Source organism: Myripristis murdjan, chromosome 16 (assembly GCF_902150065.1).
Source record: "Myripristis murdjan chromosome 16, fMyrMur1.1, whole genome shotgun sequence".
Classification (NCBI taxonomy): Eukaryota; Metazoa; Chordata; class Actinopteri; order Holocentriformes; family Holocentridae; genus Myripristis; species Myripristis murdjan.
This window is the reverse complement of record NC_043995.1, coordinates 6802219-6830208: the sequence shown is the minus strand read 5'-3', so window position 1 is coordinate 6830208 and position 27990 is coordinate 6802219. Positions and strand designations below refer to the sequence as shown.

The 27990-nt window shown below is 41.7% G+C and overlaps 1 protein-coding gene across 5 annotated transcripts in view; it reads right to left on the bottom strand.

The window, feature by feature from the left end:
* Positions 1-27990, bottom strand: part of LOC115373323 (focal adhesion kinase 1-like) — a 92769-nt gene that overhangs the window by 6199 nt on the left and 58580 nt on the right. For 3 of the 5 annotated variants that reach the window (XM_030071645.1, XM_030071646.1, XM_030071647.1), the window contains 11 exons: positions 26557-26657; positions 26345-26434; positions 26004-26208; positions 16796-16907; positions 9628-9705; positions 8932-9120; positions 8071-8196; positions 4849-4911; positions 1811-1850; positions 1052-1155; positions 616-624 (listed from right to left, as the gene is read on the bottom strand). In XM_030071645.1, the coding sequence (XP_029927505.1) occupies positions 616-624; positions 1052-1155; positions 1811-1850; positions 4849-4911; positions 8071-8196; positions 8932-9120; positions 9628-9705; positions 16796-16907; positions 26004-26208; positions 26345-26434; positions 26557-26657 (1117 nt within the window). The remainder of the gene's footprint in view (positions 1-615; positions 625-1051; positions 1156-1810; positions 1851-4848; positions 4912-8070; positions 8197-8931; positions 9121-9627; positions 9706-16795; positions 16908-26003; positions 26209-26344; positions 26435-26556; positions 26658-27990) is intronic. The other 2 variants (XM_030071650.1, XM_030071649.1) reach the window with 1 other exon arrangement.

The window sequence follows — 27990 nt, the reverse complement described above, 5'->3', positions numbered from 1 at the left end:
GGTTGGTTATTATGCGGTTCATTTTTACTGTGGCACTCACTGTAAGTCACTCTGGATAAGCTGAATGTGTAATATGGAGTGGATGTTAACAGACAATTTGTACTGTGAGACAGTGAAATACCATCATCTTTATGCACTTCATTTGGCTCCTCTGCTTATACTCAGAGGATCAAGATAAAAGCCCTTGGCTTAAGTTTTAACAGTTTTTCATAGCACCCTATTCTAGCACAAAGCAGAATCAGTGCATAAATAGTTCAAATCCTCTTCTGGTGTGAATAAGATTATCAAAATAAGTAAGACTGTCAAGTGTGAAATCAGGGCTTAGAAGCTTGGTTAGTGTCAGTATGAGAAAGTGTTTCCACTTAAAGAACGAGTTGGGTTATTAGTTCTGAGGGACACAACAAGACAAACAAGGAAAATGGCGACCCCTACTCCCATCCCCCACTCCCCCTCACAAAACACTGAATTTCATGATGGAATGAATATGTTTTTATGTTCACACAGTTTGATTTGATTAATCAGACTGATGGAGGACAGGAGCAAGATGCATCCCTATGTGTGATCATGTAGGAGACAAGACGCACAGTAAACACACACAGACAGTGTGCTGCTTACCCGCCAGGGCTAGGGTCAACAGTAAGGCAGAGGGCAGGAGAGGGGGGGTGGTAGAGGGAGAGGGAGAGAGAGAGAGAGAGGGAGCAGCCAAAACAAAAGAAGATAAGGGAAAATATTAATGCTCTAAGCATTACAAAAACATGCAATGTGTGCGTTTATTTGTGCAACTGGTGTTTCCCTGTCAAATATTCAACTGTGTGTGTGTGTGTGTGTGTGTGTGTGTGTGATGCTGATCTTCTGAATGGCAATTGCTCCTTTATATTGATACAGTATGTGTGGTTGTATTGTAATGCTTCTATACATATTATGGTGAATGTGTTTCATGTTATTTGTGTGTTTGTCTGTGCACAAAATGTTGGCTTTTCTGCGCATTGATGTGTGACTGTAACGGTATGTGTAATGTTATCAGTGTGTGTGTGTGTGTGTGTTTGTATACCTTAAGTCCGTCATTGTAGCTGTCTCCAGTATTTAGACAGGCCAGACTGCCCAGGTGGCTGGGAGCTCCGGGTCGGGGGGGTTTCTTAGGGGGGGCTGCATGCTCTGCAGGATGTAATATTTAAAAGTTCAATATGTTTTCCCAATCAGCACTCATTTTGATGCTTTCCAGAATATGTATAATTTTTAACTAGAGTCAAAACACTTTTACACAAGTTAGAGCCTACAGCAACACTCAGTGTGCACACTCAGCAGCAGCTCATGCTCAATGAATATCATTATCGTCTGTTTATCAATTACAACATCAACACTTCGCTGATGAAAGTGCCGTTTTGAACAGACTGAGATTTGAACTTGAATTGTTCTTCAAAGCTTCCACCGCATGCTGAGACCGGTGTGTTCACTCGTGCTACAGTACAGGACGTACTGGACTTGACACACTCAGTCTGAAGCCATATAAACAGAGGGTTGGGTTTCTCTAAAGGAGGCTACTGCGTTGTGCACTTCACATCAGATTTGCTGTATTATGGCGACAGACTAAATATTCTGCAGACAGACACAATCTGAGAGAAACAGACACTGACACTGTTGTCAAAAATAGACCGAGAGAGAGGAGAGGAGGAGAGACATCTATATAATGAGGGAGCAAGTGAGAGCAAACCAGAGCTACATGATATATACATTAGGAAATGAAGAGAGAGACAGCCAGAGAAAGAAGAGTGAGGCTGTAATTACAGAGGATAACGAGCCTGTCTATTACCTGGCTTGCCAACGGGCTGGTATATGTGCTGGTTTCCTGCCTGCACAAACATTAACACAACAAAACACAGACAACACAGCTGGTTAGAAATATCCACAGGCACACCACTTACAGCAAGTGCACATACACAGAAATGCTTCACAGGAGCATAACATGCATGGAAAATTTAAATAAATAAATACTTAGAGATTCAGTTTTAATGTTCTTGTCATACAATGAGGTTCTTGATTGAGTCTTATAAAAAATAAACCAAAAAAAAAAAACAAAACAATAAAAACAGCAGTTGTTTGTTCCTAGTAGCCTTTGTTGTTGTTGTTGTTTTGTGATCTGTAGTGCATTAGGTTTGAGAAATGCACATTTCAAATAAAATGTATTAATATCATTATCATCAATCAATCCCCTCCAAACAAACAAACAAAAAGCAACAAAAAAGATGTTTGGAAGAATGGAAGAATGCCACACAACTCTCTTGTGGTGACAGGCAAGCGACACATTCATTTTTGTCATATTCATATTGACTCTTTGTTTTGAGAACTGTTTTCTCTTGTTTTTGTCAAAGAAGGCAGAACAGAAGATTTCAAGAGTGTTTAGAAAGCCTTGGTGCCATCAGAGTGTTGTGGTCTGACAACCACGGACACCCAAAATACTCTACTACAGCCTCACACACACACACACACACACACACACACACACACACACACACACACACACACACACACACACACACACACACACACACACAAACGAGGGAGATTTTCCCACCACAAGCCACAGCCATTCAATGGGAGGAGGAGGACAAGCAGTGAAATGAATTGCAGAGAGACAGAAATATCTGGCCCATAGCGACTTCAAACTGTTACAACAACTTCTGCTGGCGTTGGGTACGACATGCACAAACAACTTAAAGGGCAAAAACACTGAATTTCAGTTTGGACACACAGTATTTAGCTCTTTGGGTTCTGCTGCAAAAGCTTTCCTCAGCAACTTGATTTGGTTCCAGCAAGAAGAAAAAGAAAAAACAAAATCACTGGAGGCTTGGAAATTTTTTTTTACGACTTATGATTCAGGTCTACAAAAGGATATTAAGCAGGGAAGGGGTGCTGAAGTGACTTTTCAAAACCACCTATGTTAAAAAAAAATATGTTAGAGATTTGTTAACTAAAAGCAAATGAGCTATGTGGATGCTGGTAGAACAGAAACGTTTTAATCAAGTCCTGCACAGTGGATGGCTTAACAAACAAAGGGTCAGATGCATGAAGTGATATACTTACAAATTTCTTCTTATTTTTGTTCATATGCATGATTTGCTCTTGTTTTGTTACTACCCACTGATTTCTGGCATTAACCAATGTTTTCTTATCTTTGTTTTTCTCTGAAGTAAGAATGGTCATGACCACTTTTACCAAGATAAGAAAAACAATTCCTGCTGTCAGAGTCCACACATGGAAACACATTTTAAAATTGAAGAACATAAAGACCCACTGATTGAATATCAATGCATAATTTAGATAATTACAAGGATTATATCATTAAAATAAGATTTCAAAGCAGAAATTTGAGAGTCTGATGAAAAAACAGCAAGACAGCAGCCTAAAAGCCTCACACATTTACATAGTGTGCATGGGCAGGTACCTATGCCAGTAAGCGCTCAGACACACACTTCCAGTTTATGATCAGGTGGGATTCATTATTCAGCACACCTGAGCAACAGCAGATTTGGATGGTTAAGAATGTTTTGTGCATCTAGAGTTGACTCTGAAGATATGCTAACAACATACCACAGTATGCCTTGATTGATGCAAAAGTGCATCTGTCATTTTGCAAATCAGGCAACCATCACTGCTACAGACACGCTCAACCATCTGATGGCTCTCTGAAGTGAACACACCTGCCATTTTAGCCATTTGACTACTGGCATCATCACCCGGCAGCATATCTTCAGTGATGATGAGAAGTTTATGTGTTTGTATGTATAGGCCAGAGTGAAAAGGAAGCTCAGCAGGTTGACTATACACGGATGCTGAGAGAAAAGACTTTTAATTGAATATTTAACATGTAAAAACGGCTTAATAATCCTCAAATACTACACAGGACCTAAAACTAAAGTGACTCACTGTAACCACAAAGGTGAGGAAGGCCTTTGAAAGATGTTGTGTTTGCTGTGTGGCCTGTGGACTATTTGAAGATCCACACTGTTTCTGTTATCTAATTACCCACGCGCAATAATTCATTCAAATCCCCCTTTTTAAACAGCATTGTCTATAAATATAGGCCTACATATAACTTAAGGATTTAACACATTATTTGGGCCAAATAACTCAAATTGCCCCGTCTACATTGGCAAGTGTGTTGAAAACCTCTTTTTAAAGTGTGTGTGTGTGTGTTACATATCTTTGCTGCAGATACAGGCCAACAAATATTCTAATCCAGCTTCCTAGGAGACGAATTCCACTGCATTTTCTCTCATGGTGTTCACACCCTGAATGTTAAAAAGCTCATTCTCTCTCCATAATTATAGAAAGACAGATGTGGGCAGAAACCAGTAAACTAGAGACTGCTCGCATGCTGATTTACTGTGGGCAACACTGGGACACAGAGATGGGTTAAGATGGCTACTTTGTTTTGCAGCAGCGTTCTATTAATAGCTGGTAATGCTATGGGAATCCATTGACCCCACATCGCTGACCCCGCCCCTAACAGGTCACTTCCTGTGCCTGGATCAATCCCCCGAGCTCTTATCAAAACAAACACATGCTTCAGCCAATCACAGTGTGTCTAACTTCCGTCATCGTTTGTCTTTATCAGACGTCCTCGTCTCTTACACACAAACAGTTCCGAAAAATAACTTCCATTTTTAAAAATGGTGTGTGTGTGTGTATGTGTGTGTGTGAGTGTCATATAGCGTATTCAGCTGTGTCCCACTGCTGCAGTTCTGACAAGCATGAATGACTCCTCACACACCTTCTCATAGTGAAAGGTATGGAAAGAGAGAAAAAGAAAAAGAAAAAGAAAAAGAAAAAGAGGAGTCAAAGATTTACCGGTGGCTGCAGTCCACAGTCTTCTCTGTCCAGACTCCCTCTAGAGCTCCTGGTGTCTGGCTTCTAGAGACACACACACACACACACACACACAGGAATATATTAAAATTTATTAACAATATTTAAACAGTGCTTACTGTGACGGCTGACCCAACCCGTTACTTCTTAGGTCCATCACACAAAACAATTGAGATATATTTTTCTCACTGGTAAGATCAAACATCTTTCAATAAGTAAAAGAAAAAAAAATCATCAAAATATGTCATAGCTTACAAGTGGCACATGGCACTGGATTTTAATACCGGGTATATGCTCTGAGATCAGTCAGTGTTTCCCCTTTCTTCACTGTGTGTGGCGCTGCTAAAATTTCACACAGTCATTAATATCAATGGGCTGCAAGAGCACGATAAAACGATAAAGTCATCGATCAGTGATTCAAATCGCAAAATCCTGCCTCTCACCTTTCTTCAAAGGATATCTGTGTGAGAGGTGCTGTTACAGGAGCAGCATAGATCCTTTAAGGAAGAGTTGAGTGAGTGGCAGCAAAGTGACGGTGAATGCAAGCCGAGCAGAGATTTAAGTTGGCAGTAAGCTGTCAGTGTGGAGGTAAATGTACAGTCAAAGGCTCCAGTGTGTCAGTTAATTAATGCTGAAGCTTCTCAAGACTAAAAAAGGTCTTGTGTGTTGGGAAAGTGAAGGGGGCTTGCTCAAGCAAACATGCCCCCTCATTATAATTATCCCCTCTCCCTGACATCCCCAAGCAGTCAACCAAGGGGAAACACTGGATCAATACCCTGTGTTAGCATGAAATCAGCTCAAGACTCCAACACCAAATCAATTTAGCGAGAAAATTCCCAACAGAAGTGAAATTCTGAAAAAAATGTGGCATGATACTTTTGTCATAGGCAGCCATTTATGGAATAAAAGACAATAAATAACAGTCATTAGTAAAGGAACTGCAGTTGATATTTACTCTGGGTTAGGGTTAGGTGAAAGTGAACTGACTCCAGCCCTGGATAAACCCCAGTTTAATCCTGAGGTCTTCACAATACATATCAGGGTGAGTGAATGAGTGAGCGAGTAAATAAATAAGCAAATGAATGACTGAGAAAATCAAGCACAAAAAACGGGACCAAACTCTCTCTTTCACACGCACGCCCATTAATGAACGCATTCAGACAGTTTCTCTGCGCGAGACGTCCAATAAAAACAGGAACATACTGTACAGAGCTGTAGGATATCATGAGGCAGGAAACCCCCACATACACAACACACACATTTTCCAACTTAGGTATAGTTTTTAAGATTCCAGCTAAAGCCCATATTGCAAACATCCCAACTCAGTACACGCGCAAACACACACACACACACGCACACACACTCACGCACCCATCCTCTCCTACCAGCTTTCCGAGGCAGGACTTGAAGACCAGCATTGCTCATTAAAGTTGCCTGATGAGTTGTGTGTGTCTGAGTTGTCTGAGTTGCTGTTGTTGCTGCAGCCGTCTCTACTGCTCTGTCTGCCCGTCTGACTGACTGGCTGGCTGGCTCCCCGTCTGTCTGTCTAGCCGTGTACTAGCCTGTCTCTCAGTCGGTGCCAGCAGTTCCATCAAGAGGAGAAGAAATCAGATGCAACTCGAGTTTCCTGCCTCCAGCGCACTCGAAGTGACTCTGACGCACACACACAGAGAGAGAGAGAGAGAGAGAGAGAGAGAGGAGGAGGGCAGGAGGAGGGATGGAGCATGCTGCCAACGGGCCGTCAGTCTGTGAGCATGCCTACCCTTGTTTCCCAAACTTTCCCCTCTTTCTCCTCCCTCTTCTCTGTGGCCCCTCCCTGGAGTGACAGTGTTATAACAAAGCTACCACTAACCAGCCTGAAAAACACCCACTTTCACATGTACACACACACACACACACACACACACCAGCCTCCCCAGCTTTTCAGTATCCCTGTGTGTTGTCAGAGAGTGGTTGTGGGTCCAAGACAGACTGTTGACTGGGCTGTCATATACTCTAAGCCTATCATTAGCCTGGAATTCACACAGGCCACACCTGCCTACAAACGCACACACACACATACACAATAAAATAAAATACTTAAACCAAAACCCCAGACAGCTCCTTCAATCAAAGCTCATAAAAATATACATCTTCTCGTCTCTCCAACACCCCCTCTTTCCTTTACTTTGGAGGGTCTTTTTGTTAGGAAAAAAAAAAAATCTTGACTGATCTGCTGTATGAGACAAACCCTGTTTCCTTTTGTCTGTGTGTAAATGTGTGTGTGACCAGAGGAAGTGGTGACAGCGAGTAGGTCTGACGGAGATAACAAAAACCAGAATAACTGACAGCCGCTTAGCACTGCCCTGCTAACATTCAAATGGTATCTTTTCACTCATTTCCTGCCTTCAAGAAAAAAAAAAAACATAAACAGCAGCAAGTAGAGAAGAACTGAATTCTTACTCGCCCCCCAAAAAAGGAGAATCAGAGAGTGTTGTGTGGTCTGACAAATATGTTTTCCCTCAGCAAAACATGTGTTGAGGGGAACACATGTTGAAACTACATGTGATGCTGTCAATACGGATTGTGTTGCAAAGTAACACAGGATGTGGGTCATCCCAATTATGCGCCGAAAATGACACATCCCTTTTCAAGTGTATTGTACTATTAAAAACTAGCTGCTAATCCTCTGCTGAAGAATTAATATCTAAAGTCTAATTTGAAGCTGGTGAGAGCAAAAAGCAACTGTTTCAGCTGATGCACAGTACTAAAGTCTGGTCCTTGAACCAACTATATGAAAAAAGCACATATGGTTCATATAAAAAATACAGCTCTTAGAGAGGCAGTGGTAACCCTCCCCACCCTGCACTGAGCCCTCAAATATTATGTGATACTTTAATGATCCCCATAAGGAAATTATCTTTCACTTTGGCTCCTTTAAGGAGACAGGAGAACTCTCTTCTTGAATCTTTGGGTTTATTTGGGATTGAGGCTGATCTAAAGTTGATTTAAACCTTTGTTTCTGCTTTCTGTCAGAAATAAAAGGATTTTTTTTTTTTTATTAATAACTGTTTTTATTGAGATTTTGCTTGATATATCATAATGACAATGAACTGTGGAGCCTGCAACAGGTGTAAAATCAAACCGTAAAGTAACGTAACAATCTGTGTATGCGCGTGAGTACATGTTCTGTGCGGTTTCACTGTGTGTAGGTGTGTGTGTTACCAGCAGCCTCTCCTCCTGCTCCAACCACCTCTGATCCTCTTCCATCTGCTGCTGTTGTATCATCAGCTGTTCCTCCATTAACAGGCACTGCTGGCCTACACACTGCTGCATGTCTACTGCCCTGTCCTACACACACGCACGCGAACACGCACATGCACAGACACATACACAAGACAGACATATAGCAACACACATCCAAACCAAGACCAGACATACATGGAAATACAGTGGCACGCACACAGAAACCCACACAGGCACAGACAGACACTTACAAATGAGGAGTAAGACACACACACAAACACACACGCACACACACACAGGGAGGATATGGAGACAGACACGTACACCAGACTGATGAGAGGCTGAACTTATAGGGTGGACAAACAAACTGAAAATAATGGGTGTCAATGACCTGCTGATTTAAGACAATGCCATGGAGCTCTTATGGACAAGGTCAGCTTATAGCAGCAGCGGAGTCATCCATCTACAACAGTGGTGTCATTAACATCACTGAGGCTGCAACGGTTCACAATACTAGACTATCTGACTAGAGTGTTCAGTGTGTTCATGCTGTCAGACAAGTCCAACACCAGCTGGCAGGAAGAATTCCTTTTAGAACTGCTAGGCTACAACTTTTCCTTCAAGGAAGTTAGAACTATATCGATCAAGATTGAAAAAGAGAAAAGAGTTTTTGGATCTCTGACAGGATGACTGCGCTGCTAGCTATAACATGAGAAGCCTGGTTTTGGCCATAACAAAAAAAAAAAAAAATCGTAAGGTTCTTTGCAGGGCCATACCTTACTCACAATTTCCACAACATGATTCATTTGTGAGCATGTACAAGTGAGTTTGGGCTCCTACCTCCACTGCAGAGCCCCACATCATCATTTCCTGCCCATGGGGCTGGGGGAGGTGCTGGGCATGCGAGTGTGTGTGGACATGGTGGCGAGGGTGTGTGTGTGCATGGTGTGTGTCCAGCATGGCGGCCTGCGGGGGGTACAGGGCGCTGGGCACCGAGGGGAGGGTGTGGGGGCCGGGGTACCCAGCCATCTGAAACAGGACGGGAGGACAGAGACAGACAGATCAATACTCTGCAGCACTTTGTGACTTTGCTTCTTCCCTGACATGATATAGCTGGTGAATCCATTGATGCAAAGTAACGGTTTTCAATTATTGAAGTTACCTATAAAAGGAGTTTATTATAGCATTATTATTGTACTTTTTTCTATGTCCTGTCCCTGAAAACAGTTTATGTTTGTTAAATGAAATGTAAATTGTTATGGAGGATACACAATGAAATTTATCACAAATAATGTTCCTAAAGGTTTGTTAATCTGAGTTTCAATGTAGGGGGTGCAATGTTGCCCTAATATTTTAACCCCTTTGAGTTGTAATCTACAACAACCCCTTACCCTATATTCATTTAATTGTTATTGGTGCAGCCCAGCCCAACTCTGTATATGCCAGTGACTTACACAAAATGCAACAGCAGAATAAAACAAAAAAAAAAAAAAAAAAAAAAACATCTTATTGATTACCTGGGTTTTGTTTACATACCTGGTAGTGTCCAGGATGCTGGGGACTGGGGTAGAAACCTTCACTAGAGCGAGGACTGGGATAGCCTGGTCTACTAGGCTAAAGACAGTTGCAGAGAGAGGGACAGGCAGAGAGAGAGAAAGGAGGGGCAGGGATGGATAAAGAGGTTGCAATACAGAGAGAAAGGGGAAAAAAAGAAAAACTGAGTTAAATGCTTGCCTATTTTTCCCGACAGCAGTTAGAAGTTAGACGGTGGGACACAGGGCATTATGACGGTCAACACACAAACCCCCAGGAGCTGTTTGTGTGGCTGGGTTAGCTGTCAACCAAAACAGGGAACACCAACTGGGCTGCAGGACCAGCAAGCTGTTAGTTGAACTGGTACAAACCAAACAAACTTGTCCCTATGTTACGGACATCAACATCCAAGGATAAACAGTAATGTTACAGTTGCGGATTGTTTTGTGGCTCAACTTGTGGAATCAGACTTGAGTCTACTTGAGTTAGATGTAATGCTGGTGTGGAAAAGAGGGTTGCAACTATGTGTTCACCAAAGACCTCTCTTTTGAGCACTGGCCTTTTCTCTATAACTGTAAAAAAAGGTGTACACACAACAATGAGAACTGCAAGTAAAAATTTCTTGTGAACGACAAAGGGCCTAGTGCTCTATTCAGAATAATTTGGTGAACCCACAGTGTAACTTCATTTGCTGGTTTCTGGTGGCTGTGTGATGAAGCTGTTGAAAGCTGAAAAGCAGTCTCCCCTCTTGGACTGACTGAAGACATTTGTTAAAAATGTAAAACATCTAACACAGAGCTCGTGTCTGGCACAGCAGTGTAACCTCTACCTTCCACAGTCTGTCACAGTAGGTTTCTCTGGGCCACACCTCCGACAGCGAGACAGACACAAAGACAGACAGGGAAACAGGGAGGGAGACAGATAGTAAAAGGAAGGAAGATAGTTTGGGAGGGTGGGATGGACGAAAGGAAGAAAGGAGGTGGGGAAGGAAGGAGGGAGAGAAGCAGACAAGACAGAGAAACTGAGGACGAGACAAAAGGCTGCTTCAGACATTCAGACAGATAGACAGTCAGACCAAAAGACAGACAGGCAGACAGAGACAGGGAAACATACAGCATGTTGGACATGCTGACACATGGAAGGATATACCACAAGCAGTTCCTACTCTTGTAGGAACCAAATTATACCCTAGAGGCTTCAATCTGCCCGAAAAAGATTCACAGCACTGTGGTAGCCAAATCAAGCCACGATGACAACAGTTTCTCTTGGAATACCCAGGATAAAAATAGCATGTAGAGACAGTGGATGGTGTGGTAACTACCTAAACCTCTGTTAGTCAAAGACTGAGCTGTGACAGAAAGTCACATTGGGGCAAGATAAAAAAGGGTTCCTATCTGGGGACATTGGAGGGGAAAGTGACGTGATGTAGGCAGGGTAAATTAACCATAGTCTATCTTGTTAGTTTGGAATGGACGATAAACTTTGTTGTTTGAATCCTAAATGAGGAGATGCATAAACCCTTTTGAGCTGTGAGAGAAGAGATACTTAAAACCCCCTGAGAAAAATGGAGCTAGACAAACCCACCCAGAATCAGTTCATCCTGTGTATTTACAGCACCATCTCTTGGACATGAATGCAAGGGCTTAAAACAGATTCTGTAGTTTAGCAATTTATGGCGTTCAAGCCAGAAAAATTTCCACACATGGCAATTTGAATGTTGTTTTGAGTTTACTGTGAGACATATATTCATGTAAATTTCCACTGAGCACAAGTAGATGAGGAATTTGGGGAATGTGGAGCAGCACAGTAGCAGCAGTGTAATTAAGATTTGCTTTTTATTTCACATATTGTCCTGAGGCACATTTCATCAACTCCCATGCAGACACATCTATCACCAGAGGAGTCAGAGTGCGGCAGTAGTTTAGAGTAATGGACGGACCATGTCTCAGTTAGGGACACTCGTCACAGGAATGGATTCTGCCCGTTGCAGGGATAAAACCTGTGACCTTTATTCAGCTGAGCCACACAGAAAATTGATAGTGAGCGTAAGCCTTACCCTACTTAGCTATATTGGATTTCTGTCAAGCTTCAATCACTGTTGTTGCACTGGCACCCTGAGTACCTCTGATTACGGCAGTAGTAATTTTCAGAAAAAAAAGCATGCACTTTCAAGTGTGCAGCTCATAATTCAGGAACTGTCCTCGCCTTGACAATCATATTTCTTTGGGAAATGGGTAAGTGAGGGAGGAAGCAGGGCCCTGTTAATGTTCATGGGGGGTTACTTTATGACCCAAAAACATATTCACAAGCTAAAACAAGCTCATATGCACCATGACTGACCAACACCCAACAGCTAGGTCAAGGTGACAGAAAAAAACAGCAGTTCAGCATCGACAGTCTCCAGTGAAGACTTACACACATTACATACACACACGCAAATATATATAGATGTATAGATATAGGTGTATGAACACACACACACACACACATACACATACATGTATAGTAACCACGTAAAGCTTATCCCACCTAATCCTACACTGCATACGTGAATTCCAGCACTACATATGGTCAGGTCAATAAGAGAGAACAGAGTACGGAATGCACTCTGGAACGTATTGTAACGCATTCCCATGGTGCTACAGTGCAATATATTTTAATGCTCGTGGGTAAGAGCTCTACCCTTTAGGACACAGTTGGGACCAGAGCTGGGGAGTGGAAAAGTTGCTGTGTTGCATTTATAGAACCATTAGTTCTGCTTTCTGGTTTCCACCTAGTGGAAAAAGTGTTTTGTATCTTTTTCGACAACATTCCAGTTCACAATGACATTTAAAAGTTGATTCCCGACTTGATATGTAACGAGGTTCGTGTCAAATGTACTGTAAAATTCCCTGCATTTTCCGATCTCTATAAATGTAACATGAGGATTTTTCCTTGACCAAAATATTAAGTACACTTTGGAATGACGGATCTTATTAAAGTGTATTGCCCTGTTTTATTTGGTAAACATAATTCAATCAGTGATTACTGAATTTAAATTGAAGCTGCCAAAATTCCATGACTTGTCCCAAGATTTCCAATATTTGGAACAGGCTTTTAAAAAATCCACATCTTTCCAGCATTTTCATGTCCTATGGGAACCCTGAGACAAATTCCATGTGTTTTAGAAGGGACAGACTCTGAGCCCAGTGGAATTAGGATTTAACACAGGCATCCTCAACAGGCCTGAAATAGGGTGCAATAACCCGAGGACACATCAACACTATGCCTGACACACGGAGTAACACACCCATAACTGCAACAGTAAACGCGCAGTCAAGACAGAGGTCATTTCAACACCATGTCCTACACAGACACGCAGCATGCTGCTAGGCCAGGGCAAGCACAAACATACTGTTTACACAGTCACTGGTGTTGGCAAGCACTGTATCAAAATCACTGCGGGCGGTCATTATTCAGGAAAGACAGATTGATAGATTGCGGTCAGTCCTGGCCATTAAGGCCATATATCTAAAAATGCTGCAACATTCCTTTTCAATATTTGCAGTAATTTAGAGTTTACTTCCTGGAAATAAACAGGCATGCCATGTAATACCAGACAAAATCAATTCTTGAAAAACTAGTGTTTTGGGGGCCAAATTAGCATAATGTGGTTGATAGAGTGCCTTGGTGTAAACTAACTCCAAAGCTGCAATATCTCTGATTTCCCTTTTGTATTGGATCATTTTCAAGAGGCAGATTGAATGACATTCAGTCTGTAGTCAGTAGTCATGTGCTGCTGATGAACGAGCATTTCTTAGTGTAAGGCAGGCCAAGGGCAAGTGCTAAATGCCGAGTGTCTGCCAGTGGACAGTTACCATAGGTTAAAATAGCAAGAAAGCACCACCCAGAGCAGTTGAAAAGTTATTGGTAATACACAATGTCCAAACCTAAGAATGTTGCAACATTTTTGATACAGATGCACAGGTTAGGGTTAGTTTGTGTGATTCTAAACCACCTGCCTTGAAAGGTCTGGACAGATGATGCGCGTGTTTGTCTACATAGGAGATTGGGAGGGGTGTCTGGGTGGCTGCAGAGAGGTTGGGTGCAAGGCTGGGTGTATGCAGGTTTGTGGTGTACGGCATACTGGGAGGGAGAGGGAGAACTCTGTCACAGACCAGACGCGGCCTCCCACAGAGCTGCACAGCAGGGTATTGGGGCTGGGGGACAGAGGGCTCAGGGTAAGACTCAGACTGGAGTGGGGTGCAGGGCTTGGCATGGCAGCCAGGGCTCAAGCTGGTCAAGGGCAGGGTTTTAAGGTTAGAATTTGACTTGGGCTGGAAGTTAAGGCAGGTTTGGGGACAGACTTCTGACCCAGAGTATGGCTGAGAATTTGGGTTAGGGCTGGGCTGGGGAAGGCGTGAGGGGAAATGTTTGGGCTGGGAGTGTGAAGAGTTTGACTTAGTGTGAGGGGGTGTGTTGGGGGGGCAGTTGTCATTGGGCTGGGGATCAGATTTGGTGTGAGATGGAGGGTAGGGGTGAGACTGGGGGTGGGAGTTAGCATTAGGTTGTAGGTGCAAGCTGGCTTGGACTTTGGGTTGAGGACTGGAATTGCTGTGGTGACCACCATTGAGCTGGGGGAGGGGGGGCGTAGTATGGGGTTGAGAGTAGAGCAAAGAGCCATAGCAATTGTGGCAGCTTGCATTTGGAAGAGGAGGTGATTGAGGATTTAGATGTGAAGCCACAGGCGGGTTAAGACGCGCAGGTTGAGGATCACGTGAAGAAGAGAGGGGATCGGGAGGAGTGTACACTTGCGGAAAAGAGGATGGAGGAGCGGGTGGGGGACAGGAGGGGCAGGGAGATGAAGGATGAGCGTGTCCAAAACAGAGGGAAAGCTGTGAGGCAAAGCGTTGGTTTTCATGATGATGATGATGGTGAGGAGGAGGAGCAGGAGTAGACAGACAATCCAGACTGAAGCTTGGCTGCAGGGAAGGACGACGACTAGGCTGCAAACAGACAGACAGGTGGGGAGGAAAGGTGGAGAAGACACAGGCAGAGGAGAGAGAGACAGAAGGCAAAGCAGTATCAGAGAAGCAGATGAAGCCAAATATCAGACGGACAGGTGAGAGACAGGGATAAGATAAAGCATGAGCACCCATGGAGAACAAACAAAAACTGTAACCAATGCCATAAAAAGCCACTAAATGGTATCTAACTTTTTTCACCTCTAGTTAGTAGGGTTTTATTTCAGGAACAACATTTTAGATCTCTGTGTTGTCACTGAAATAACACAATTCCAGCTAAGACAAAAAAGCCAGACCTCTGAATTTTTGACCTGGTGTTCAAGATATATGACTTAGGAGGAGGATAACAGATGTTAACAGCAGGAGCATGGGGGCAGCAGGCAAGAGGCAGGGGCAGCTGGGGCAACAAGCTGTGAGGTGGGGTGTGGTGGGGGTTGGCATGGGATGTGTGGAATTATGCAGAGGGCGATTATTCAACTTATTCATGTAACAGATACAAAAGGTGCAGCTTACGTTTTAAGAAAATAGTCAAACCTAGCAAAATTATACCTAACTAACACACACCGTATTCGAACTTTAACTTATTCTCCATGTGGGAACAGTTTGTGAAGGTGAGGGCTTAGTGCCTGCTAGTGAGTACTGCAGAGACCCAGTAAGACATCTTCGCTCCTAACCACTGTAGGTTTTTAATCTCCCACAGCATGGCCTGATTCTGACAGGTATCTTGTGATCTGAGCTCATCCTGCCATGTTGTTTCCAAGCCAACAACCCTTTCAGTCACTCAGAGCCTGAATCATCACAGTGAAGTGCTGCAAAGTGCAGTTCTCATGTACCGCTGGTGTATACCGATAAAGTGCAACCTCTGGAAAAGCATTACGTTTTCATAATGAAAAGCCAATATTACCTTACTAACCTTAAGTCTTAGCCAGTTATTTTAATTCCAATACTGATTTGGACAGCTTAACTGTATTTCAGTCAATGCTGCTACCCAATTGTAATATTAGAAATATAAAGTCCTTGATAAAACTACTTTTATCTAGCAAAATAGAAGCTCTGTCCAATCCCTTACACCAGGTAACCAATAACCCCTAAACATGCTCTTAATCCCTGCCTACAGTTTAATCAGAAAAGTTAATGGAAATCCCAACTTTATTAATTTCTCCTTAGCCAGAAGTTAAGCTCACAACTGCAGAGAGATGTTGGTTTGATTGTTATCGTTATGGCTCTGAATGAGAATTGAAAATGAAGTCTATATGCTGCAGCACTATGATGCAATAGACTCCGATTGGCTGTAAGGGTTGTTAGCTTGAAAACAACTGCCAGTTCGGGCTGAGATCGTAAGTGACCTGTCAAAATAAGTCTGGGCACCAGTGTCAACCTGACCTGACTTATCATAGAGAATATACCCACTCAGTCAACTGACTCCACACCTGTTTCACTAAGCATATTGTCAAGATCCTGCAGAAAGTCAAACTGTTTAGGATTCAAGAAAAACTGTCTGATTTACCCAATATCTTAATTGGCTTCCAAATAAGTTCAAAGTCAGTTACATTGCTGTAAAGATATGTCACGTCTTATAAACACCATATACAAGAATATATTCGCATTAACAGGCAATAGAAAGACAAATAGAAAGATATAAAGATCAAGTAGAATCATTTTAAATGCAACACAATTTACCCTTAACATGATTAAACCATGATGGCCTCTGAAAAAAAATGTCATAAATACATCAGAAAACATAAATGAAAGCCTATGAAAGTAACTGCTCAGTAATATAAGTGACATATTCTGTAGCAATGATTAAATTACAGCAATCCCTAAGTAAAGACCAGAGTGGATACAACAGACCTGTGCTCTACCAACTAAAATAACTAAACTCAAAGTGATATAGAAATCTGTCTTCTTAGCTGCTATAGCTGTGTCTTGCAATGGCACATGTGCAGGAAAGTTTTTCAAAATTTTTGGGACCAGCCAACCTGCAGAGTGATGTGTGCTAGCTGCTGGTCGCAGTTAAAAACTGATTGATACTGCAGCTGAAGACAGACAGACATGCTGTTAATGAGAATTACCTCTTTATGGCTGCACCTGTTGCTTACACACTCTCGCCCAAACACACACACACACACACACACACACACACACACACACATGCATTAGTGTCTTACTTTAGGTGGTGCTTCATCTGAACCTCCGGAGTCCCAGGAAACCGTGACCTGTCTCCTCATCTCCATCCTGCTCCTCTCTTTCTGCTGGACCTTCTCCTCCTCTAATATAGTGCTGGAAACAAAGAAATATATAATTCAATATAACACTTCTGCTTTGTTCCTGTCCTGTTACATTTAATTTAATACCGTAAAGATGCAAAAAAGATGATCACTGAAAAGCAGCGCAGATATGCTGAGTAACGCTGCACATCCCAACCCTTTCACTGCCATTGAGCACTAAAGCTCATTGTTAGTCAAGGTCATGAAGTGGAGGGTGAGAAAAATGTGAAAGCCAATTCCAGTCTCATGCATGCAACCACCATCAGTCTCTTACACAACATCTTACTGTGTCATTTGTTATAACCTCTGTAAATATGTCAGTCTACAACACTAAGACATAGAAACGTCCCATTCCAATCAATCCCAGGATACCCAAACAATTCCCAGTCTCAGTAACCTAACGCTGCCAGCTAGTAATTCCAGCCAATATTAATATTTCTGGCAACAACTGCTTAGCAACCAAATTTTGACCCTTGCAATTCATATGTATCCAGTAACCTATGGGAATGCTGAAAAAGTTCATTTCTTTCTTTTAGTAAAATATGGATTTCACATCAGCTCTTTAACTATGTTAAATCATTTAATGCCACCAAAAAGCAATCTTTTGCTTGCTGGCTCAATATTTAGGCTTGGAAGAGAATACATTTAAATACATTTGACTGTATATGCATTGTAACTATCTATACTGCACTTCTTTTCTGACCTTGGGCTGAACTATTCTACCCAGTGAACAGGAAAATTCAGCTAATCGTCCTCAACAACAAAACTGAATCACTTGAGAGCTTAGCGATGTTCCAGACACCAATCCCAGCATTTTTAGGTCTAATGAAGCCAAAGAGAATGGACTGTATTTACTGGCTAAAGTTTTACTGACCTGTTCTCTGGGAAAACCACTCCTAAACCAAACCCAGAATCCCAAAGGAAGAAACCAAAAGGATTTGTTGCTGCTGGAGAGTTTAAGGTTCCACCAAACAGAAAACCGAATACAATCTGTACGGGGGAACAATCCAAAACACACACACTCTCCACACACTCTTTTCACTCTACACTCCTTTTCTCACCAGCGCTATTTCTGGCAACACCATTACCCTCCTGCTCTGTTCTCTCCTGCTGTGTGTGTGTGTCCATCCACCTGTCCAAGTCAGTCTCCTGTAAGGTCTAGTCTGTCCTCTCCATCACAACACACACATTTGTACAGCAAAATCGGCAGCTACTAAAGTGATGTAGCTCCATTAGAATAAGCCATGAAAATGTTCCCAAGAACAAGAATCACACTTACTTAAAGACTTCCAAATTTAATTTCTATTGGGATTTCACTTCTCTTAATTGTCTACACAGGTTTGGTTGTTTCAGGTTATTTTTTAATACACAGATAGATTTTTGTTCTTTCATTCAAAGAAATTTATTGGTACCCACTTATTATTTTACTGTTATTGTTATTATTGTTGGTAGTTAGTAGTCATGCTGTGAGAAATAGAGAAAAATGGCATTAAAATACACCAAACACAAACTGCATTACACTAACAATCTCAGCAAGCCTTTCTCTTTCAGAAACTGTAGCTGCATCCCAACTTTGTGCTGCCGTCTTTTTTATTTAACATCTATTAAACAAGACAGAGCACACAAGAACAAGTAGATTCAAATGCAAGTAATCATGAGTAATAGCACCAATAACCTGTCCACCTTGCCTCACAGTTTAACAGTAAATGACATCATGTTTAAATGCGTGTGATGACGATAACCTCACCACCTGGCAACATCAATGCTGGCCCTGTCCTCCCCCTCTTTCACCACCACCACCACCACCACCACCACCTGGAATAACACATCAGATTATTTACCCAGGCTAGCCTCACCGCATAACCTTGCTCTTTTTCAGCAACGCCCAGCTTGACTCTCACGTAGTTACAAACATTCACACCTGGGAGCTGCCTAGTACAACCGCAGTCTAACAGTGTTGGCCGGTGAGGAGCACCAATGGGGTACTAGGGATTAAGTGCCTTGCTCAAAGGCGGCCCGACTGTAGCTCCATCACTTATATTTTCTATGTCATATGTCTGTATTAAAATCCCCGGAGCAAGTTTAAAATCCCCCTCCACTCAAAAATGTGTTTTCTTATATTTATGTCTGACCTTGACTGTACTGACTTGTATCTGTGCAAGTTTATCACTAGAGAGGTATTTTCACAATCCTCTGCTGAAGGTGGAGGTGTGTGTGCACCCCCCCAAAATCTGAGATTCAGGTGGACCCTGGGCCAGCTAATTTGTTTGGTACATCACAAGCCCTGTTTACTGACGGGGTGTTACTTTGCTGGTCATGTTTTGTTAAAAAAACAACAACAACAACAAAAAAAAAACAAGAACAACATGGCTATTTCACATGAATTATATAAATATAACTAAGTGAACTAAGAGACTGACTGAAAAAAAAAAAAAAAATCACAGTTAGATTATCAAACACTGCATGATTTTCATTAGTGTTGCAGGACAGAGCTTTCGTCTTCTGTGAACACAGAGCTCTCCCACTTTAATGTTTTATTTACAAAAACTCAACAACACCAACATGGAATGGCTGCTTCATATGAACAATATTAGTACCTGAGAGATTCACTGGAAAAAACTATTTTTCTCATGGTTAGATGATAGCACAAGGTTCCTGACTGTTGCGGGACGATACCTCCATGTCTTATGAACAGAGGTCTGGTTACAAGCCGGTGTGCCAGCAGGAAGTGGAGTGGGTGAAGACTATTTGCAAATTCATCATTTTTAATTGTGGGCATGAGTTAGAGTTACATTTAAGGCAATAATGAATGATTTTCAAGAAAAAAAACCTTCAAAATATGTAACACTGATGATCAGCGATAATTTTTTTAGGGGCTAAATAAATGACTATAATATGGGTGGGAAAAAGTCATGTATTTGCATGAGCAGGCAATATCTACATCAGGATGTTACACCAAATCCATGAAGGAAAACTATCACATGCAATTTTCTGCTCAAAGACATTTCTCACACACCTTGTGTTACTTTAAAGACAACATTTTCAACATAATAACACCTTTTAAGGAAATTATTGTGGAACAGAACGTGTCTTGTCCTACACTACAAGGAAAAAAAAGTTTAAATATAATCCAGCCATTTTAATTGTTCTGCTAAATGTGTTAGACACGACCTAAATTGAGCTAAACTGTAGCAGCAGCTCATGCTTTCCATCAGTGCCTCTGGCATGCCTTATCCCTGTCTTTGCTTTCCGCATTCAATGTGAAAAGCTTGTATGTTGTTAAAATATGAGCAAAACCGTTGAGACACTCATTCCTGCTTAAGACATCTGAAATGTTTGAGTAGAAACTGACACAGTAAAATAGCCCCTTTGTTTAGTCTCAAAAGGGACTTCATGTGAAGACTTTACGTTTTCTTTGTCTGTTCTGACAAAAGCCATGACAAAAATATGGGGAAGCGAAGCTCTAATTAAGTGATGGTTGACATGAAGTCACACATGCCTTCAGTGATGAAAGGTGTGTCCAAAATGAGACTGCCCTACGACCAAAAAGCCCAGCCAAACATGACAACCATGTTCAACCAGTTGAAGCGTTCTTGAGCAAGAAACTGAATCACTGCTAGCTCCAGGGCCCTGACCTCTGACCTCCCTGGTGAAGAGTTATTACTGCTACAGATATCAGAATCAACAGAGGCATCATTAACTTAAAGCAAAGCAACTGCAATCAACAGAAGCTAAAGATACAAACATCTCTAAGTTCCAACCTCCTCATCCTCACGTTACCAAGCTGCACTTTCCAGAACAGCATAACAGTCAGACAAGTGATGGGAAATAAAACACAGAGAGAGAGAGCAGCCTCTACTTTACCTTCAGATGAGGTCACGCCGATAGCAGCACAGTGTATCTAGTCAACCCTGTAGGAGAGTAACATGCCCACTAAAGTGATGATGAACCAGCGGCATTCAGCTCTGATTCACTGAAACTCAAAAGAATCCAAGCATCAGATTTAAAAAAAAAAAGATGAAAACTAACTTTGGCAGGCACGCTAACTTACACAGTGTTCCAGTGGGATAAAACCCCATAAGGTTACAGGTTACAGTAGCACCTTACCAGCTAGATAACATGGTCTGAGCATTAGGAGCACTGATCTGCCTGCTTCGACCGTGGGAGTACAGAGTTACAGTAGTTCTACCCGCCTTTTTGCTTCTCTTTCTTTCCTTCTCTGTCTATTTTCTCTCTCTCTTTGGAGGGCTGTAGCTCCTGGCAGTTGCCCACTGTGTAAACACACACGCACACGCGCGCACACACACACACACACACACACACACACACACACACACACACACACACACACAGACACACACAGACACAGACACACACACACACACACACACACAGGTCTGCCGTCTAGGAAAACTGTAGTAGGAGCTGAGAGCTGCATATTTGGCAGGAAAACCCTATAATTGATATTATGATATAAAAGCTGGCCAGACCAAATGAAAGCTGAATCATATAACCTTCTATGCCATGGCCTTATCCTATTAATAGCCTGTGACCACACTTAACATGGTCAATATTGACTTGGTCTCCAAGACACTGGGTCAGAAAAAGTAGGAGCTCCTCGACTTTGCTGGACACCGATTTTTCACATTCAATTAGAAAAAATGGTATTGATTTTTTCCCAGTTCAGCACTCAATGGACTTCAAACACAGCTTCCCACCTCGCCGCCTCTGCCTACTGAAACATATTAGCACATTCAGAAAATATATGGAATATACTAGCATACTAATGTGAGGATGCATCAGCAATAAACCTGAGACTTTTTGAGGGATGTAAAAGGAGAGGACATGAATAGAGGAGGGTAGAGGACAAAGCAGAGAACACTTAAAAAGAGGAGGAGGTGAGGAGAAGAAAAGAGGAGAAGAGGTGAGAGTAGAGGCTGAAAAGGAGAACAGGAGGAAAAAAGCCTGTAGAATTAGGAGAAGAGAGGAGAGCTGATGTGAAGAAAACTGGAGGAGGAATGGGGTGGAATTTAAGGTGTGAGTCATGCTGGTTTTAAGCAAACTCATAAAACCACAGGAGCTAAATATGAACTCCTATTTTCCTGTTTCTGTGTGTGTGTGTGTGTGTCTGTGAGAGAGAGAGAGCGAGAGAGAGAGAGAGAGAGAGAGAGAGAGAGAGAGAGAGAGAGAGAGGAGGGGAGTGGATGTGTGTGTGTGTTTGTTAAAGGAAACAATGATGGCATCTTGCTGTGCTGCTGATACTGGTGGTTTAACTATGAACTTATGTGTTTGTGTATTTTCCACATAATTCTCTAATTATTTGTTTTGATTTTCCCTGTAAGTCAGAGCCCAGAATGTTTTTGAATGTGCCAGGGCCTTCAGACCAGGCTACACCATAAATACTGGATTGTAAAAATGTCAAAATTGCACTCAATTATATGCATCAGCAATGCATGAGGAAGCAAAAATCGATGCCCTATAAAGTCACATATAAGTAGACAATTAACACAACAAAGCTAAAAGTAGGGTGGTACAATATCAACAGGGGCCAACAGACAGCAGCTGGCCTGTAGATAGGCTTTACAAACATCCTGCAGTTCCTGTTGTGTCCCTGTTGTGGTTTATTTGTTCAAGTTCAACCAGGGAAATCCTTCTCTGCATAAAAATGAGAAAAAACCGACTTGTGGAAAACCGCTGACATCATTAGCTGCAGAAATAAAACAAAGAGAACATGCAAACAAGGTACTTAAGTCCCACAAGTTACAGTGGAATGTGCTCTGGCTTTAGGGCTCCCCAGTGAATACCCAAAACCATGTGCATGTAAAACACACAAGAGAAATAGGCTGGGTTCTCAAGTATGGCTGATCAACCTAAATAAAGGCCTTCTAATTGTGTTGTTGTGCTTACAGGAGCCATCTAGAATGTTAAATCTAGCGAGTTAAGATCACCAGCAGTATAATGATACTATAATGCTGCCATAATCAGTAAAAGCTGGCATTATAGGGAGTCACTGCTGAAACATCACATCCTAGAAACTACACGTCTGTTCATGCCTGAATGATTATGAATTGTTAAGTCATGGAGGCTGAGGAGAGCTCTACCCTTCCTACCAAAATTATGAATGAATCAGAGATACTCCAGATACTTGCTAACGTGAATGAATGAAGTGCTCACAGTAACACTCCTACAGTGCATCAGCCAGTCTGTCTTTGTCAGACTCATAAAGGGGGGAATATTCCAGTGTTGCGTCACTCCACGCCTTACTCAGCAGCGCTTGAAACTGCAAACAGGGCCGTCATGGGAAAAGCAACCTTGAGGTGCAGTCAGCTCTACCTTATCTGATCCCAACACGCCCAGGCTGCTGTCCCTTGAAAGGCTGTAGTGTCTTTTATTGCAAATTTGCATCCAGGGAAAGCTGAGTTGACTGTTAGACATAATAAGGGAGCGATGCATCATTAAGCTAAGAACCAGGGCATGGCCACGGCATCTCATTTACTCTATCTCTGTCAGCATTACATCTCTGCTGCTATGCCAACGGTGATGTCATCAGCCCAAACAGGAAGCATGCAAGACTTTTGGGGAATAGGTGTGGACTGATAGGTCTGAGCATGAGTGTTTTCTGTTTTTTTTTTTTTTAATCCTCCTTTATCGTACTTGTGTCCTCAGTTCTACCCATACCCTCCCTAAGTTTTGTCTTGCTCCTAACCTGCATGTGACATCATACTGTTAACAGCATGAAGGATGTTTGATAGGACTGCATGTCACCCAGCTAAATAGGACAATAATACACAATGAATGACTTGCACACTATTCTTAATTACAACATGTTAGGCAACACAGAAGATAACAGCAAGGATAGTTAAGCAAAGTAAAGCTATATTCATTATAGAATATGATAACATTTTTTTTATATAAAAAGGCTTGCCTATAAAGATGTTTTTTTTTTGTTTTGTTTTGTTTTGTTTTTTTTTTAGAAGCGACTTAATATTGGGGAACATGATCTGAGAGGGTTGGGGCTAAAACTGCAAAGGCAAGGTCACCTTTTGTTTTGCAGCAGGAACAGGGGTTGGATAAAAGAGTGTGTGACTTGCCAACTCTCTCCTTCCATTTGCTTCAGTTCAGAGTGGGAATGAAGTCAAGCAAGAATTGGTCCCGTGTCTCAAGATATTGTACCAGGTCCTGCAGGCCTCAGTTTGAATATTTCACAGAAATGTTTAGTTGTAAACTGTTTTAATAACTGTTTTATGTGTTGTTTCAGTTGAAATGGTTAATAAAAAATAGCAATATTACATCTTTTCGACGACACTGACATTTATAATGCCAATGAGAAATTTTTGGGGTATATGAGAACCATGTTAACTCAAAACATGTACTGCATCCTCTTACTACTTATGAACAAAAATGCATGTCTGCTGTCCTTGCAGACATGAAGACACAGGCTGGTTTAAATCAGAGCTTCACAAAAAAACACAAGACAAGCCAAGACATGAAAATGATCAACTCCATCATCTCTTTACAAACACAAAGATGTGTTCATGTGACATCAGCTGAATAAAAACACTGACTCACTGCTAGGGCTGCACTATATCTGCAATATCTGAAATGCAGCAGCTGCAATTGTTTTTTTTTTTATTTTTTTGGATAAAGGTTAAATGTGACAGTAAAGCATTACAAATGAAGTATTGTGGAGCTACAGAGGCACCCTGGCCTACAAATTATATTCTCCAGTTAGAATGAAAATTACAATGCAAAAATGATCACTCCCATTAAAATCACAAATATTCTCGCAATCACAATATCTGTCAAAATAATCACAATCGTTTTTTTGTTGTTGTTGTTTTACCATATTGTGTTCAGTCTTAGTCTGTGCTGACTAATCTCCTTATCCACATACATTTCAGCCCCTCTCCCTGTTTATCTGCATTTAATGGCTGGCCTTGGCGTGAAATTAAACCAGCAGCTGAAGCCAAATGCCACAGTGTGTCGCTCCATCTCAAATGCACAGTATCTACTGTGCCACCTTGTCTGTTCCACTCACCCTACCCTGTTACCATGACTAATACACAGAGACAGAGTGACGGCTGCTGTTGGGAGGGTGTTACAAAAGGCTTTTCATGGGAAACATCACTTAGCCACATCCTTTGAACAGCCAGATAAGGATAAAGGACCACATCGCAAGTATTCACTGTCAATAGACTGTAAAATTAAACAGCGTCAACCTTATGATGTTGAATGACATTAAAGGAATTCTCCAACATTTTGGGAAAAACCTGCCCATTTTCTGACTTGCCAAAACTGAGACAAGATGTTTGATACCATTTTCATGTCTGTACGTCAAGCGACTCGGTTCCTGTGGGTAGCATTTCATGTTAGTTTCACTTAAGACTTGAGGTCTATGGAAGTTATTAGCCTAGCTCTGTCAAAGTGAAAAAATAAACCTTGCAGCAACTCTAAACTGTCTTATTTACACAGTGTACACATGTGGATTTGAAATACACACCACCGAATTAAAAAAACAAAAAACAAAACACACACACGAGTTGTTTAAGGGGAGGTTAGATGGTAGAACTGAAACCACACAAAATGCTACCCACAGGAACCAAACCAGTGTCTGTAAAGAGGTGAAACAGGAATCCAACATCTTGTCTCACTCCAGGTAAGTCAGAGAAATGGTATTTTGCCCAAAACGGTGGAATATTCCCTTAAGTGAAACTGGTTGCAATGTTAGCAAGTACCTAGATGGGCTGTGCAACGGTTGTAATTTAATGGTGAGTAGCAGGGTTCACAAGGAAATATTTTTTAATGACTTTTCTCACTAAACTTCTTTGAAAAAAGGATTCTGTAAATCCTGTAAATGTACAGGTGGATTTTCCTTTTTTCCCCACAAATCGAGCTGAGGTCATGTGAATCTCCCTCTGCAGAAATAGTTATATGCTTCTTCAGCTGAGGCACAGTATAGACATGATAACCGACATCCAGTATACCAAGATGCAGCAAATGTGCACAAGTTGCACATACAGTATGCAAATGCACACATACAGAGACACACTTGCATACTTGGGAACACACACACACACACACACACACACACAGACACACCATTCAGTACCTCAGTTGTGTTTTGAGTTCAGTGAAGCGCGGCCTCTTGCTGGGATCATACGACCAACACTTGGTCATCAGGCTGTACAGAGTAGGGGGGCACTGTGGGGGCATAGCCAGTCGCTCGCCATTCTCTATCCTGCCAATTACGTCGTTGTTCTTCACACCCTGGAAAGGCTTGATGCCATACATCAGAATCTCCCACATGCAGACGCCTATGCAGAGAAAGAAAGGAAAGAGCCCTTTAATGTGAGAAATGGATTTGGGACCAAGATCAAACTTGAGCGTCACTGCTACAGAATATTACAAAGAATACTACAAATTTGAGAGAGACAGAAAACATAAACTTACCAAACATCCACACATCACTAGCTGAGGTAAAACGTCTGAAGTTGATGGATTCAGGAGCCATCCATTTGATTGGAAGTTTACCTTTAGAGGCTTGGGAAAAAAATTTAGAGCTCTCAAATATGTGTATAGTAACAGCTGTTCTCCATGTGATAAGACAGGTAAAACTGAGTTATTTGGGGGCAGTGGTGTATGTGTTGGTTTGTTGTAATTACCTTTGTAGTAAGAGCTATCCTCCATGTATCGTGACAGACCAAAGTCCCCCAGCTTTACACAGTCTACTGTGGACACCAACACGTTCCGTGCTGCTATGTCCCTGGAGATGACACAGACAGACTCAGAGAGACACCTTGACGCCTGTTTGGTTATTTTACTTCACTGGGCACTTGTTACACATTAATTCACATTTCTTATTCCAGTACATGAAATATACCACTGTAGCATTGTGAGCCTAAATATGTCAAATAGTGTCTATTTATTTGTACCAGTGCCTACTTTCTGTTATTTGCCAGCTGTTTTTAACGATGTTGCCTTGCTGCAAAACAATTGTCCTAACAAGGGACAATAAAGTTGAAAGTTGAGTTGAGCTTTCCTCATATGAATTTTTTTTTTTTTTGCTGCCCAGAGGAACCAGCACAGTTATGAGCTGGCACGGCTGGGTTTGTGTGTGCCACTGAAGTCTGGCCTTTTTTTCATATCACGGTATTTCTCCATATTTTTCCAGGATTCATGTTTCATCACTGTATTGCCATGTTTTAATCACAGTATATACTGCCAAGTTATCATCGTCACACAGTTGATGCCAAATCCTTGCTATAATGTTTTTTACCAGTAGGTGGAGCCACCCAGCTGTGTTTTACAGAAAAACCATGGCATCCTGCCTTCACTAAACCATAACACTCCTTCATACTCGATTGCATCATTAATCTCATTAAGTCCAATACTACAGAATAGTGGATCTATTTTGGGCATCAAAACATTTCCAACTCTGATGTAAATCAAAGTGTTTCATTTTACAAACAATAAGGTTCAACATCAGTTAATACTTCATCATTTCATAATAAATTCAACAAGTCCAGTCCAACACCTATTTCCTAGGTGCATAATCTAGTTAACACAAAGGTGGCAATGTGGCAAATGTCAAATGGGAATTTGTGAAATAAGAAAACACATAATGTAATTTAACATACGATGACAATATAAATCATTTTAACTCAAATAAATGATTAGCATCTCTAATCAGCTATCACAAGGTTACATAAAACAATATATCTGACATCACATACACAAAAGGTCGGCAGAAGTTGCTCTCTCAAAATGAGGGGAAATTAACACATACACTTTTGGCTCTAACCCCCACCACAGAGGCAGTACTTGTTACGTAAGTATAAAATCATTTTTATGTCACTCTGAACACAAGTGGAAAGTGCTCTGCATGTGAATATTATGTTTCCATCCTTTGTCAATCAAATCAGCTGGCTTTCCCATATCATCTGACTTGAAGCTGAGGAACTGCCAAAACAGATGTTGTGGCATTCCTGCCTGGCACTGTCTTTTCACTTTCCCTCATCTTGCCCTCAAAGTGTCTGTTTAACATTACTTGGTATCTGAGAGTCTAACAGTGCAATTAGCGCTTCAGCTGCAACTAG